Source organism: Papilio xuthus, unplaced genomic scaffold (assembly GCF_000836235.2).
Source record: "Papilio xuthus unplaced genomic scaffold, Pxut_1.1 DF829660.1, whole genome shotgun sequence".
In the NCBI taxonomy this organism is placed as follows: domain Eukaryota; kingdom Metazoa; phylum Arthropoda; class Insecta; order Lepidoptera; family Papilionidae; genus Papilio; species Papilio xuthus.
The window spans coordinates 596,994-612,384 of record NW_013528989.1 but is presented as its reverse complement, the minus strand read 5'-3'; the positions used below and the strand labels follow the sequence as shown (position 1 = coordinate 612,384).

General features: G+C 33.3%; 3 protein-coding genes across 3 annotated transcripts in view; 1 reads left to right on the top strand and 2 right to left on the bottom strand.

Moving 5' to 3' along the window:
* Positions 1 to 573: 573 nt before the first annotated feature.
* Positions 574 to 4,587, bottom strand: ATPsyngamma (ATP synthase, gamma subunit). Its single transcript, NM_001312551.1, is given in 7 exon segments — positions 574 to 1,172; positions 1,752 to 1,916; positions 2,620 to 2,777; positions 3,376 to 3,433; positions 3,623 to 3,701; positions 4,198 to 4,371; positions 4,540 to 4,587. Coding segments are annotated over 6 exon segments (891 nt in total). The 5' UTR covers positions 4,362 to 4,371; positions 4,540 to 4,587; the 3' UTR covers positions 574 to 905.
* Positions 4,588 to 5,613: 1,026 nt separating this feature from the next.
* Positions 5,614 to 8,044, bottom strand: mRpL24 (mitochondrial ribosomal protein L24). The gene is made up of 6 exons (XM_013309731.1): positions 7,881 to 8,044; positions 7,635 to 7,810; positions 7,436 to 7,553; positions 7,040 to 7,180; positions 6,384 to 6,515; positions 5,614 to 5,782 (listed from the first exon to the last, which is right to left on the bottom strand). The coding sequence occupies exons 1-6, from the start codon at positions 7,974 to 7,976 to the stop codon at positions 5,684 to 5,686; spliced, it is 762 nt and encodes a 253-aa protein (XP_013165185.1). The 5' UTR covers positions 7,977 to 8,044; the 3' UTR covers positions 5,614 to 5,683.
* Positions 8,045 to 8,497: 453 nt separating this feature from the next.
* Positions 8,498 to 15,391, top strand: part of Vha44 (V-type proton ATPase subunit Vha44) — a 12,694-nt gene continuing 5,800 nt past the window's right edge. The window contains exons 1-4 of the mRNA XM_013310113.1: positions 8,498 to 8,654; positions 9,057 to 9,193; positions 10,750 to 10,851; positions 11,225 to 11,276. Of these exons, the coding sequence (XP_013165567.1) occupies positions 9,065 to 9,193; positions 10,750 to 10,851; positions 11,225 to 11,276 (283 nt within the window). The 5' untranslated portion in view covers positions 8,498 to 8,654; positions 9,057 to 9,064. The remainder of the gene's footprint in view (positions 8,655 to 9,056; positions 9,194 to 10,749; positions 10,852 to 11,224; positions 11,277 to 15,391) is intronic.

The following is a 15,391-nucleotide window of genomic DNA, read 5'->3' as shown; positions in this document are numbered from 1 at the left end:
TGGAGGAAACAGCACTATCTTAATCTTACTGTTATAAATGCGAATGTTTGTATGTTTGTTTGAAGGTATCTCCAGAAACACTCAACGGATCTCTGAAATTTGGCAGAAATGTAGGACATAGGCTATTTATTAAGTTTTTTTTTTTAATTCCGCGCGGACAGCTATTTGCAACTTATAACATCTGTGATTTTAAAAAATCTGAATATTTTTTGTTGATTTTACCAGCACTATTTCATTAGTTTAGATAGATGGATGTTGGTTAGAAGGTATCTCCAGAATGACTCAACGGATCTCATTAAAATTTAAAACATAGTCTGCAAGAACACTAAGGCTACTTAGTTTTTTAATTGACGGAGTCGCGGGAAACAGTTAAACTTACTAATATTATAAATGCGAAAGTTTAGATGGATGGATGTTTGATTATATCTCCGGAACGGCTCCACGGATTTTGACGAAATTTGACATACATGTAGACAATAGTCTGGAAGAACACATAGGGTACTTATTAAGTGTTTTTTAAAGTTCCGGACGCAGTCGCGGGCGACAACTAGTAATGGAAATAAAACAATAACATCTATACAATACTTTATTGCTAACCACCACTGTATCACTGACATAACAAACCTTCAACACTATCTAAATGCATTGACGAAAGATGTTGAAGCCAGTTCGTGTATTGCGTGTTTCCGTCAACACATTCAAACAATGGGAATGTCGGCATCTGTATTTTTAAAGAAAAAAAAACAGATTTCAAAAATAAATATAAAGATTAAACATGATTTTGACACTAGTGGCTGAACGTTATACTTTTGTCTATTGCAACAAGATGGCAGATTCCCGCGCAAATCGCTGTCACGTCTACTTCAAGAAAAACGTTAAGATTAACAATGATTTTGTAAAGATTTTTATTCCAAAGCGGCAGCACCAGAGATAATTTCAATGAGTTCTCTGGTGATAACAGCTTGGCGAGTTCTGTTGAAGGTCAGAGTGAGTTTTTCAATCATTTCTCCTGCATTCTTGGAGGCGTTGTCCATGGCCGTCATACGGGAGGATTGCTCGGAGCACGCGCCTTCCTTCAGAGCGTAGAACAACATGGAGGCGAGAGAGAATTCCATGTACGACTGCAGGACATCACTGTCCAAAGAGTCGTACACGGCAAGTTTAGGTGCCGCCTGGAAAAATAAATAACGTTATTGTCTATTGTACAAGAATATTTAACCAGAGAGAAAGTAACCGGTGACATGATTAGTTCTTGTACTGTCAGCTGCAAAAACACCGTAGCAAATATGATATGCAAATATATAGGAACTCCTAAAGTAATATAAGTTCAACAAAAGTCCTGAAATTAATAAATTTTTTGGAGTTATATAATTGATTACATTCCATATCTTGTTTGCTACAGTCTTTTTGCAGCTGACTGTACTGTATTGTTCACTAGGTTCACCATTTAATGTATTAAAACAGAGATTAGAGCCAAATAATTTCCTAACTAGCTGTCGCTCGCGACTCCGTCCGCGCGGAATTAAAAAAAACCTTGATTAGTAGCCTTTGTGTTCTTCCAGAGTATGTTCTATCTGTACATCCTTCCATCATTATCTTACTAATATTATAAATGTGAATGTTTTGATGGATGTATGTTAGAAAGTATCTCCAGAACGGCTGCATGGATCTTGCTGAAATTTGGCATCTACATCAGAATTCCGGGCGGATGAAATCGCGGTCGACAGCTAGTTTATAATATTAGTACTCACTTCAACGGCCTTCCTGCTGAAGAGTGGCAGATCAGCCTGCGCATATGACACTACAGACTTGAACTTATTGAATATGATCTTGCCGGAACCAAAATCATATCCGGAGGACAGCACTGCATCAGCTAAGCGAGCAGCATCCAGGAACGTGGGGGGAAGGCGACCGATCTGGTGATGTAAACATATTACATTAGCCATTACATAATTAATTTTGCGACTAAATCGAAATAAAAAAAAACTTGAAATAAACATAGCATATGTCATCCGGAGATGGAGTAACTTCTCAATTGTGAAAAAAAAAAATCAAATCGTTTTAGTACTTTCAGACCCTATACAATACAAACTATCAAATCTTTCCTATTTATTAGTCATCATCATCATCTGCTCACTATACGTCCCTACCAAAGGGCTCAGAGCCTACCCTAAGAGTGATTAGGCCATAGTCAACCACGCTGGCCCAGTGCGGGTTGGTTGACTTCACACATATCTTAGAATTTCTTCTTAAATATGTGCAGCATCACGATGTTTTCCTTCACCGTCAGAACGTCGGATAAATGTACATATGTAAATCGGAAATGAAAAAACACATTTGTACATGGCAGGATTCGAACCCAGGACCTGCAGATTGCAAGTCAAGTGCTTGAACCCTGAGCCACCGACGCTCCTTTAATTTATTAGTATAGATATATAACTATTTACATAGATTGAGTCAATATAAGTTATTTTCCACCAAAATTAGACTTAATTCATGATTTTAGCATTCAATAAGACTACGAGTTTAATTCTCAGTATTCTGTCCACCAGGCAGCTGCTCAACCACACCCTATCCTAAAGCCTATGCATATCAACACCAATTATTTCCAGATATTACCTCATTAGCAACACTAATGATGTGCTTCCCATACAACCGCTGCAGGATACCACGGGACTTGTCCCCCACGCAGATCACCTTGATGTTCTCCGCACCCGGCTCGTTCAAACGGTTTCGGATCACTTTTGACACACCAGTGTGCACCGCACCGCACAGACCTACAAAGTTTTATACATGTAAAGAGTATTTAAAGAAAAATTATTAATTAGTAGTAAAGATTTTGGTATAGTTGTTTTCAAATATATTGGCAGCTTAAAATATGGCACAATACACATAATACGTATTGTTTAATGTAGACATAAAGAGATGAAGGTGGAGGACACTGCGCTACATGCAGATCAACTTGAGGGTAAAAAAGCTTGAAACGGCTCACTGAAATTCACAAGCGGTATTGCCATGGCTGGAAATAAATCACCATTCATCCCCACTGAGGGGCTCGGACCCTACAAATCAAGGATGACTAGGCCATAGTCAATCATGCTGGCCAAATGCGGGTTGGTTTCTTCTCAGATATGGAAATAAGTATGATTCCCTTATCAACTCATTAATTCCACAACAGTTCCACACATTCAAAGTTGGCACTGATACAGAATACAGTCTGGTGTAGCACATGTGATACTTTTCACCTTTTTTTTAATACTGTGCAAACAGAAATACAGGCAAAAACTAGTATTTATATAAAACAATCAATGTTAATTGTTTTTATACTATATTTTGATGATACCAAAGGTTTTTATTAGTATAAAAAATACTCACCCCTGTCAGAAGTCATGGCGATGTAAAGTTGCTTGGGCTCATCTTCTGGTTGTGCTACCTGGACATACACAAATATTCAATTTAATTTTGCTTTAACAATTGCAATTTTACTATCACATTACCTTGCTTTTCATAATAGCAATTACTGCTCGTATTTTTCTTGTATATTTATTGCAAATTTTACTCTTACTATGTCTAAATTTGATTATTATTTTCACTTCACATATTTGTTGCACCTATAACTAACCTCAGCCCTTTCGTAGAAGAGTACAGCGCCCTCACCATATGGACGGGCTGCTTTTAAATCACGTTCAGCACGAGTATATCTGAAATTAATTATTATTAATGTGAATTTGCATTACTAAAATACATATCTTGGCTCCTCAAGGTCATTTGTGCACTGGGCAGTGCCCACTTCCTCATAACTTCAGATCATACAGTTAGATGTTGTGGGTTCTCATTTGATTTTCCGAGCCGTTAAGCTGTATAATAAATAAACAATAATCTTATAACATCTAATATATGTACTGTAGAAAATCTATGTAAAATAACATTCTTGGCAACAAATTCTAACTTTTTTACACTAACCAATTAGGTGTTTTGATGCTTTACATTGTTATTGATAGTTATTTCATCAACTATTTTTTCATCTAACATTGGACGAAAAAATGTACCCATTTTAGTTTACTTCTCAAGGCGTTGTTCAAAGGATCTTTTCTGAACATAATTACATTTAATTGGAAAGGTTATTTTTTATATTTGTAGAATTACGATTGTCATTATTTTCCTTAGTTACGATTAGCTTTTTTTTGTTACACTTACTTAGCAGCTGACACCATCTTCATAGATTGGGTAATCTTTTGGATGTTCTTTACTGACTTCAAACGAATGGAAATGGCTTTCAAAGTGGCCATGTTACGTGTCTGCTGATTGTTGACCACCATGGTCACCTGGGTGCAGACACCAGGCGCTAAACGGCCCAACATTTTTACGGTCCTGTATAACAACAAATTAATTATCAGATACCAGGTTATGCCGAAGTTATGTAAGACTGTCAGTGAAGGTTGCAAATTTGTTATCTTCGAATACGATGACACAACACATTATTTAATTAAGAATTATTTTTAAATAGAAAATTTAATGATTATTCAACGGAATACATACTTTTTAATTCTTTTTGGCCAAATACAGTAACGCCAGCCGACAAAAATGTCGCTGGTCCAGACAAGAAGACGTCGTCGTTCTTTGTCTGTGATACCAGCGCAAAAATATGATAATATGCAGATATTCTTTTACAGGTCTCAATATTGTAAGCTTGTATTTTTTCGAGTTATAACAATACTTTACGAAAAACTTAACTTCTTAACTTCATTATTGAAATGGTACTGGGTTTCAATGGTTCTTAAAGTCGCACTTTTTTCTGTTTTCTTGTTTTCTGGTTTATTTACTATAAACAAAGTTTAATCAATATCTAGAAGTGGAGTAGAATTTTTAAATTTCTACAGTTAAGTCCCAAAGAGGATGTAAAATAAGTCCGCACAGTTTTTTTACAGTGGCAGTAAGGCTCAAAACTCATTACTTATAAAAAGCTATTAGTCATTTAGTGTCAACTGTCAAATTCTTGTCATTTTGATTTTAAACAACAATTCCTTTGTGACTGTGATTCATTCTTTAATTTAAAACAAAAATTACAATGCCTGCACCAGAGCAAAATACACAAAGCAATACTCAAGGAAGTGTGGAACCGCCAACAAGGGAAATAAGTCAAACTGATCATATGAACAAGAAATTATTGACTTCTCTCTTTAAACGGCTGAACGAAGGGGGTGATTCAATATTAGAAAAAATGTTGGAACCGGACAATAATAGTGAAGAAAACGACGAGTGGAAAGATTAATTCTACTACTTTAGTATAATCGTATATTTTTAAATGTATTAATATGCAGTTTTAAAATAATTATAAACTTTTTTCTTTGACTTTGTGATGACAACTTTAACAATTGTTATTTTATTAAAAATTAAATAATAGCTTTTAAAAGATACATTTTCATTAACTTAATATCCTTATAAGGTTTACTAGACTAGATTCATGATTTACCATTTTTCTGACATTAAAATCTCTGTATAAAACATATCGTCATCCATGTCATTATCTTTGACAAAACCGAAATAAATTAAATCTGGATTTTGCTCTCGAAACTTGGTAACTTTGGTACTTTGTGTAAAATAAAACATCTCTCATTATACAACTATATATTTTCAACTAAAGTTAAGCTAAAAACAAACATTATTGGTGAGATTTTCTTAATTAATACCAATAAGATTTTGCTGGGACTCTATCTTCTTTGATACCCATAGATTCCATTATATCCATTTCAAATGTTGCCAGTTTCGGCTGAAAGGTGATCTGAAAACAGTATTAAAAAAATTATAACACAATCTATGGTCTGTTTTAACACATGAGTTAAGTAAATTAAACCTTAAGAGATAACTATACAATAAAATAGTCATTCTCTCATTCTCTAATGTTCTAAAACCTCCATCCCTAGAACTCCAACTTGTATTGCTTTTTATTCTCTTTGGCAAAACCGAGACAATAATATGGACATTGAAACTAGGATTAGCGAGAATCCTCTACAAGCATCATTATCCAGTCACAACCTCCATAAGCGAGAAAATTGGGTCAGGGAAACCTCTATAAGCTAGAAATATATTAGTCAACTGTATTAATGCAAGTGACTGCAGTCTAAATCCTTTGTAATGTAAACTCACCTATGAAACTAATATTAGGTTAACTGTGGTTTTCTGAGACTAAAATCACTGTCTAAAACTGTAAACTATCTCTGTTTTAAACCAAAATTTCGATTTTAGAAACCCATGATGACATTAATTATGAGGTTTTTATTAAATTGACACTTATATAAAACCATGAATTTCCATAACAAAAATAATTGTGTGCATTCAGTATTACACCAGTGGAAACCCACCATAGTCTTTTAAAAACAAACCTTTATAACATCAGCGGCTGCAGTATCTTTATGTGCATTTTCAATATACAGCGCCTTGCTTTTAAAGTCCATAGTTTCTTCCGCAGCTTTTGGTATTGGAATTATTCTGCTACTTGAAAGAGATACTCTGACCTGTCAGAAAAAACTGTTTATTGTAAATGTGTTTATATCGACATGTTATTAAAATTAAAAGACTTACTGATCAAGATATTCATTAATGAAAATGTATCATAAAAAGCACAAACTAGTTCTCGCCAGACAACCAGACTTCGCAGAGTTAAAAAGTCTCAATATAGACCTAAGTGTTCTCCCAGACTATGATCTACATGTGTACCAAATATCACCTATCCATCCACACAAACATTCGCATTTATAATATTAGTAAGATAAGTGAAGTCGGAAAGTATCAATATGTAACTATAATATGAGATTATTCATTGAAAATTATGCATAACTGGTTAATACTAAGATGTCATCATATTTGAACCTGAATAAGCAATAAACCTCTATAAGTGAGAGTCATTTTTCCAGTAATAATGGACAACCTTGATAATCAAGAAACTTGGCTCAGAAACCTCTATGAAAAAAAATCTCTGTAGTCCTTTAGTCTTGTTTATTCAGGTTCAAATGTTATAGATAAATTAAATTATACTAACTTTATCCCCTTCTTCAGTATATCTCCATTCTATGTCTGTAGCTTTCAATGTCTCAGGATCCACCAGTTTCACTCCAGTGGTGACCAGGAGAGGTGCTTCAGATTGTATTGTTACTCCGGGGAATTTTTTATCTTTGCCAACCTCAAAACATAGACAAAATATTACTTTTTACAGCACAAATAAGAAGAATTCACTTTTACCAAATTGAGAAAGTGGTTAACAGTGGTAGAACTTGATTTAACATCTCAACCAAACCGGCTAACGGTTTGAAAAGACAGGCTTGACGTGGAATAAATTCTGCCTATATCGCCTACAAGAAATAAAAATAGCCTACTTATTCCAGTCTGGCACTTCAGGGTATGAAAATTATAGTAGCATTGGACATGAGTAACTTACAGTTCGTAAATGTGTATTCAGCCCTTCAACAAAGACCCAGTTACGCTCCTGTACGACTTGGTTTATGATCCCCTGCTTGCCTTTATCTCTTCCTACCATTATTTCAACACGGTCACCCCTGAATTAGACAAAATTAATGTTAAAAATATAATTGGTCTATTTATATCATGCACTTAATGTATGTAGTGTACGAAATTACTTGAAAAAGGTCCATTCTCCGACAGGTTCTAAGAAAACCTTCTTCCTGTATTTATTTGGCTCGTTGTCTCGTCTAAACTGTCCGGTCCAAGGCCTATGTGTAGTGAAACGATACTTCTTACGCGCGACTTGTGCTGCGGGATATTGTGGATAACCTTTTGGATTCCTCCAATAGACCTTTGAAAATAAAAAATAAAGAATTGAAGGTTATGTCTTCCTAGAATTTTTATTTACGATTACTAAATACCTGTTCATAGCTTCTCTTTATGTATGATTCTGGTAAATTCGAATATTTGATCGTTAATTCGCCAACTTTCTTCCCCAAATAGCTAAATATTCTCATTTTGAAGACAATATTTTACATTACTTGGGTCAAAATGTCAGTTTTCTAATTGTCAGTGTCACTTGGAAATCAAAACCTCTTGGGAAAAATCACAGAGGGAAAATATTTTATGGTATTAAATATTGCCATATTCTTATTACGTAATATTTAATCACAGCAAAAAGGGGGTGTTAAGTGGATGTTTTTCAATAATTGATTGATAAACAACAATACATTTGTAAATCGTAAGATGTAACCACTGTGAACGAAAACTACGAAATAATTCCAACATCAAGGAGGTAGTTTTTATAAATGAAGAGTTTGATAAGTTACGGCACCTTATATCGCTCTAATCTTCTTTCTCAAACATCAAAATACTATACATCCACCTAAAATTCATGTGTCTTACATATTTTGCCCTTATTTTTCAGTAGTTTAATATTAACCACAGGTTAATAAAACCACTGAAATCTTACAGACAGAAAATAAAAAAATAATTTAAAAAGTATGACCATGTCTCTTTCATAGACAATTGACGTAAATCAGCTGTCCAATATCAGTTGTTATAGGTGGCAGCACAGCATCACGTGAATTTTCATGGCGGTGTTGTAGGGCTAGTCCCGTATAGTCTTGTGATTTCACCAAAAATCTGCTGTTTCGATTATTTAGTGTTAAACAGCAATTTTTTTTGAATACCGGGTGAGTATCATAGGGTGTTCAAGCTTGTGGCATGTGAATTTAGGCCGTGGGAGACATTTGCGCGCGATTGTATATTGTCAAAATTGATGTGACTGTCGTTCTATGGGGTGGTTTGGGGTGTAATTTCGAGCGAGACGAGACGGGCGCCAGGATGTCTGGCGTCAGGTTTGGCGCCGATGGCCAAAACTGTATTGATTTACTGCAATAGTCGACATAACATGAAATTGGTCTTTGAATACCATATCACTCCCTGCGGTTAAGAATGGACGTCCTGCAAAATCGATTATTATAACAAGACGATGTGAATCAGAGTTGTTAAGGATGTTGAAACCGCTAGATATTTATGGTTGGTTAATATTGCGCTATTTCCAAGGTCGATTATTATACTGTTAACTTTTCCAGTGGTGAAGATGAGTGAATACTGGTTAATTAGTGCCCCCGGCGACAAGACATGCCAACAGACGTGGGACACCCTCAACAATGCCACCAAATCTGGCAACCTCAGTGTCAACTATAAATTTCCAATTCCTGACCTGAAGGTAAGTCAATTTCATTCATATATATAGTTATGATAACTTTCCGATTGGCTTTATTTATGTAATTACATTATCCAATAAAACTAATGATCTAACAGACATTCCTTTAAAATTTAAGTTGTATGAGTCTTATTTTTTCTTAATTTTTAAATTGATCAGGACAGAAGATAGTCTTGTTAAATATTTCATACATGATTCATATTAAGTTTTTTAACTTGAAGTATTCAGACCATTAATTAAATATTTATATACTGAAACACTGTCATATATTATATCATCTCATCTAATCTAATGAGGTACAAAAACAAATTATTAATACAGGGAAGACTTAAGACCAAACATTTCCATTTTAATAACAATGTGGGTTTACATTATTTTATAATATTTTATTTTAGTATGACTAGATTATTCCTGAAAGGGTCTCTATGTCATATTTTTAGAAAGTAACTAAAATATTATCAACCAGATATGGTCAATTAGACCAAAGATTTTATGTTTACTGAAAAACTCATGTTCATTTCATAAATATCATATTTTATTACAAAGAAATCATAAAATTGGAATTCTTATACCTATTTATAATAGTGTGAATATTGCATCTAAACATCCTACACTCTATCTTACTTCTTACTTAATCTTACTAATATTATAAATGCAAATGTTTAGATGGACGGATGTTTGTTTGAAAGTATCTCTAGAACCGCTCAACGGATTTTGATGAAATTTACACAGATGTAGAACATAGTCTGGAAGAACACATAGGCTACTTATTATTTTTTATTTAATTCAATATGGACCGAGTCGCAGGCGACAGCTAGTTTTGCATATTTATATGTTTTGCCTTGCTGTGATACACTGGAAAAGTAACAATAGTGTCTTATGCCACCCTCGGTATAGACCAATATACACATTTAGTAAACTTACTAATTTTTGTACTTTATCTTATCTTTTTTATGTAAGTAGACACTCAAATATGTCATTCAGTAATCACATACATTACAGTTCACAGTAAAAGAGGTGAAAAATCAATTTATTTTATTAATGTACACTAGCTAACGACCGCAACTCTGTCTGTGCAGAATTAAAAAGAAAATTAGTAGCCTATGTGTGCATTCAAGCTATGTTCTACATCAATGCCAAATATCAGCAAGAGCCATGCAGCCTTTATTGAGTTACCTTCAAATTTCCATCCATCCATCTAAACATTCACATTTATAATATTAGTGAGATTTTATAGTAAGTTGTTTCAAACTAACCCAAATGTTAGTGGAGAAATCTTGTAATGTAACATAAAAAGAGATAAAAAGTCATAATTAATAGTGTTTAAGACAAGTAAAAAGTTGTATGGTTTCTCTATTAAAGTCTTAATATGTTATGAACTAGGGACATGCCTAATAGAATGTATGCCTTGCATGGGAGATTTATTTTTAAACATTTTAATGACATTTCATTCATCAAATTCTATTCAGTCAGTCATGTTTGGGCATACAAAGCAACTTATATAAAAACTTATTTGTTAAATTACCTCTTTGAATAATTTTTGATGTATATTTTCTTAGGTGGGAACACTGGATCAGTTGGTGGGGCTGTCAGATGACTTAGGAAAGCTGGATACCTTCGTGGAGAGTGTGACAAGGAAGGTGGCCCAGTATCTTGGAGAGGTTTGTTTTTTAATATATAAAAAAAATATTGTGCGTCTGGTTTTGTGCATGTCCATGGGAATCGATGATCACCTTGGTGTTCCCGCCCTTGTGTGCTTTATTAAAAATATTTACAAAAGTGAAGAATGTCGAAGTTATTTCAAGAAATACTTAAAATATTTTAACTTTTGTCTTTAAACTGTAATATGTACTTATTAGTATGATTTGAGAAAATAAAGTTCTCAAAAGACAGTAATGCATCTGCGGTTTCTCTAGTATTGCTGATGTCCATGGGCGTCGTTAAACACAGAGGTTCCCCCGGCTTGTTTGCCCTCTTATTTTACAATAAAAATTAGTGGAAAACTTATTCTTTATTATTTCTTTAATTTATCAGGTTCTTGAAGATCAACGTGACAAGCTCCATGAAAATCTGATGGCCAACAATAGTAAGTATTATTTTGTTTGTATAATTCATTTAATAATTTACTATGGCACTAAACATTTTGATAAATTTGTTTCCTTAGATGTTTTGTTTAGTGCCATCTAGTTGGATTTTTGGTAATTCAAACATTAAAATAGGATTCATTAGAAAGATGTCATTAAAATGATTGAAAAATGTAAAATTTTGCATGTCGATGATATAAATAAGATCTAGCATGAGTGGAATAGAAACAAGGCTATGTTTAAACCCGAAAATGGTGTTGCTAGCATGAAAAAAAAACTAATTATGATACATAGAAATGATGTAGAGGAAAATTAAAAGCACACAGTAGTGCGATATATTTTTATTATAGCATGTCTTGCTGAATATCCGTGGTTCGTTTATTTTTTTTTGTTTTTTTTTTTTCAAATTTTATGACTTTTTTTTTTCGTTTTATATAAAAAGTTTTTTTATATTTTGCATGTAACCCTTTACTTTTTTGGTCACATTTACTCACGCATTTCTCAGCTGCCATAACATCATAAATACACTGCACATATAAACATTTAATTTGTACATAATCTATGCAAACAGATTAAATAACACGTTTACAGTTCATTAGTGAATTCAAATAAAAATATAAATTTACACTATGAAGGTATTAATGTCATTGTTAATGGAAGAAATATAGTTAAAAATAAATGGTATGGAACAAAATATAACATTTTTTTATTTTTTTTATATCGTTATCTTTTCGATCGGATACATTTTAAGTTTTTTTTTAAATTGGCGATGACATTTTTAGTTTCAGTTTACAGAATTTGCTCGAAATTGACAAATCTTCTCTCTTTTTACAAAAAAAAACTCACGAAAATATCTCTTTTAAGTTTCCATTTTAACGTTTACATTACTTACAATATAGTTAAGTTTTATTTATATCCAAGCATAAAAATGTAGCAAAAAAATTTTGGAAAAAAAAATCGTACCATTGTTTTTTTTTAAACAATTCTTCGTTCTGAAAACCATTTTTTACTGGCATGCTACAAAATTGGCAGAGAAGCTTTGTCCTATCATACATTGCACCGTAAAAAAAAGCTAAGAATGTTGCGTGGACAGTGTTTTACACCGGGGTTCGTTTATTTAAGACTATTTGGAACCCAATGTACATTTTGCATACTCTGTGTATATTGTATATATGTATGTGAGAGATATTTTGTTGTTGCACTTTTATCTATGGATTTTTGAACATTTAAATTGTCTTTTGAGCTACGATCGCTTATTTCAGATGAATTTTGACGAAGCTTGCAAGATTTGATTACTAAATTTTTTACTTATTCTAATATTTTTTAATGTCATCAACAAAAATTGAATGGACTACAATTTTTTTTTTCATTTTTTTTGAAAAAAAATTTATACTCTATGAAAAAATTTTTGAGGTTATATTTTTATATGCACATTATATTTACACATAATTATGCTTTTTTTTTTAAATATGATTTACGAATGGATTTTGCATTATTTTAATAGTATTTTTTTTAGAGTTTATAACTTAGATTTCATGAATGCTAGATTTGGGATTGCATTTCAGTGTCTGAAAAGTGGAAAAAAATATGCGGCAGTGAGTAAAATAGTTTGATACGATATAGTATAGCTTTTATTGCGTGGGCTTTATATCATATGTTGCCGCTATGACAACTTTAAAATATATATGTAGCCTAAAATATATGTATAAATTATTTATAAGCCATTTACTGTCTATATTTATTATATAAATATTTTATCAGATATTAAAATATGTATATGTTTTATTATAAAATCACTGTCTCTTTAAATTATTACTTTTTTTTAAAATTTTGAAATGGAATCTTTCTGAAAAATATTTTTTACTCGAGTATGTTGTAAAATATTTAAAAATAAATTGCTGAAATGTATTTTTAGACTGGTAACATTTTGATACTTTGACAGATTTTAATTTACGGTGAAACGGAACGCAAATCTTAGGTTGTTTTTTTGCAATTATGTTACAACTAGATTGTAAAATTTATGAAGGGATTCTAGTCTTTGTCGAGTTGTGCTTTGACGATATTTTAGGTTTAATAAGGAGACGGGAAGATAAAACATGGAAAACCAGTATTAACATCCTTTATGAGACAACAATGAACAGCGAAGATGAAACATGAGAAGTAGCATTGGACGAATTGTTTACCCTAGTTCATTTTACTCTTACTTTGATATTTGAATGCAGAATTATTTATGAACAGATTAATTGAACGTCTTAAAAGCTTACAAGGTACAACCAAGACGGAACTCTATGGCGTGGGGAAGATTTGTTGTTTTGTGTAAATTTTTAATGTAAAAAGTGTAGCTTTTCACTATTTTATTATTGTTTTATAATAGGTGCACAATAAACGTGTTACGTTTAACGCAGAAAAAAAAAACAAGATTTTGTCAGAAATGTAATCTGCGGTAATAAACAGAGTTGCCTGTTTAAATCCATTTTATGTACGTGACTGAGAAGAATTAATTATTAATAACGGTCTATTTCTAGTTATAATTATTATTTTTTCTATAGTTAATGTGTGTACAGTTTAAAAACTGAATGTAACTATTTTAATTTAAGATAGATTTAGTTCTGCACAATTGTGAAGTGAGATTGATAAAATCTAAAATGTCCATAGACAATCGTAATCACTGCCTCACAAGACATTCATAGCTTAGCCATCAAGCTTTCATATTGTCTATGCTTTACGCTTCTTTACTATTATGTCTATTTTCTTTTATAATTTGTTTCGATCCTATCCTTTTACTAATTTCCTATTTTTTGTTCCGGTTGAGTCGTGAGGCGATACGTTTATCGATTCCGCGATATATAGATTCGTGCACTACATGCATATTCAAAATTATTCGGAGCGTAAATTGGCATAAAGTGGTTTAGACTAGTCTTGTTCTATGAGATTAATACTAGAACAGTCTAAATATTTTACAGAGTCGATAACAAATACGCAATACAGAATGCCGATACATAAAAACACGCTCCTCGGCCAGATTGTTAATGTCGCTAGGGCGAAAGTTAAAAGGGCGGTTGGGTTGACGCGATCGCCTCGGACAAAGTCGGCTACACCAACGCCCTCTGTGCGGACCGCAGGCGAGACGTGCGGTGACCCCGGGGGGGGCGAGCCTCCCCCCACGCCGACGTCGCCGGTCTGCGACTCGGCGTACTCTGACCAGCACGGCTGTTGGCCCTGTGAACACCACCAGCACTCTGAGGGCGAGGCCTCGCAGCCCTCGAGCGGTCGCTGCTCGCCGCGCTGGGACGAAGAGGACGACGACGAACGGACGCATCATATCCTCACCCAAGGCCAGGACCGACCGTACCCCAAACCCCATATCCCTAGTCCACAAATTTGATCGGAATTTGAGGCTACTCGCTTACCTCGCCACATTTTTATTAACCCTTTTAATCCGTAGTTGCCCAAGTCTCAAATACTGCTCAAATCGCTCGTTCAGGCTCATAAAATGCTATATATGTAGTTCAAAACGAAACTAGCCAAGTTTTCGTTTTTGCTAGCGCTGCCTGTCGACATGTTTTTGTTTCTTTTTTTTTATAAGGTACATTCGTGTAGGTTGTGATGGCAGTGATTGCGTTTCGTTTTACATTGTAAATTAGTCGTTAAATTAATTTTAGGTATTTGAATTTGGAATTGAGCAGGTGGCGCTGGTAGCGCTGTTTGTGCGCCATTTTAGTTTTTTATTCTAAATGTCAAACGTCAATTGTCTCGTTGACGTTTGTTGCAATGCTACACAGTTCATGTAAAGGGCTAGGTAAATCCAAGTCACAGATCTTTTGTTGTGTCAAATGTATTGTTATTACGGCTAATGATGTAATTTGGGCTGATATTTATAAATAAAAATTATTTTATAGTAAAGCAACACTTAAAAAAAATGTAATTTTTTAATTTATAAATATTTGCCTATAAAACATCTTTATAGAGGGCATTTTGTGATACTAGTATTGTTTAGTTAAAATTTACTTGTAAGTTTTTTTTATATAAATTCTATAAATACCCTCGCCTTAACACGCTTACAAAATTTATATATTAATGTAGCTTAAGTAAATCTCGCTTTTTATGTCTATGCAAA

What these genes read in the sequence shown, in the direction of transcription:
- mRpL24 (XM_013309731.1), bottom strand. Translation starts at nt 7,976, where the DNA reads ATGAGAATATTTAGCTATTTGGGGAAGAAAGTTGGCGAATTAACGATC. An exon ending in ATACTGAAGAAGGGGATAAA is followed by an intron (nt 6,516 to 7,039) that starts GTTAGTATAATT and finishes TTTTTCTGACAG; the next exon opens with GTCAGAGTATCTCTTTCAAG. An exon ending in CAGCCGCTGATGTTATAAAG is followed by an intron (nt 5,783 to 6,383) that starts GTTTGTTTTTAA and finishes TACTGTTTTCAG; the next exon opens with ATCACCTTTCAGCCGAAACT.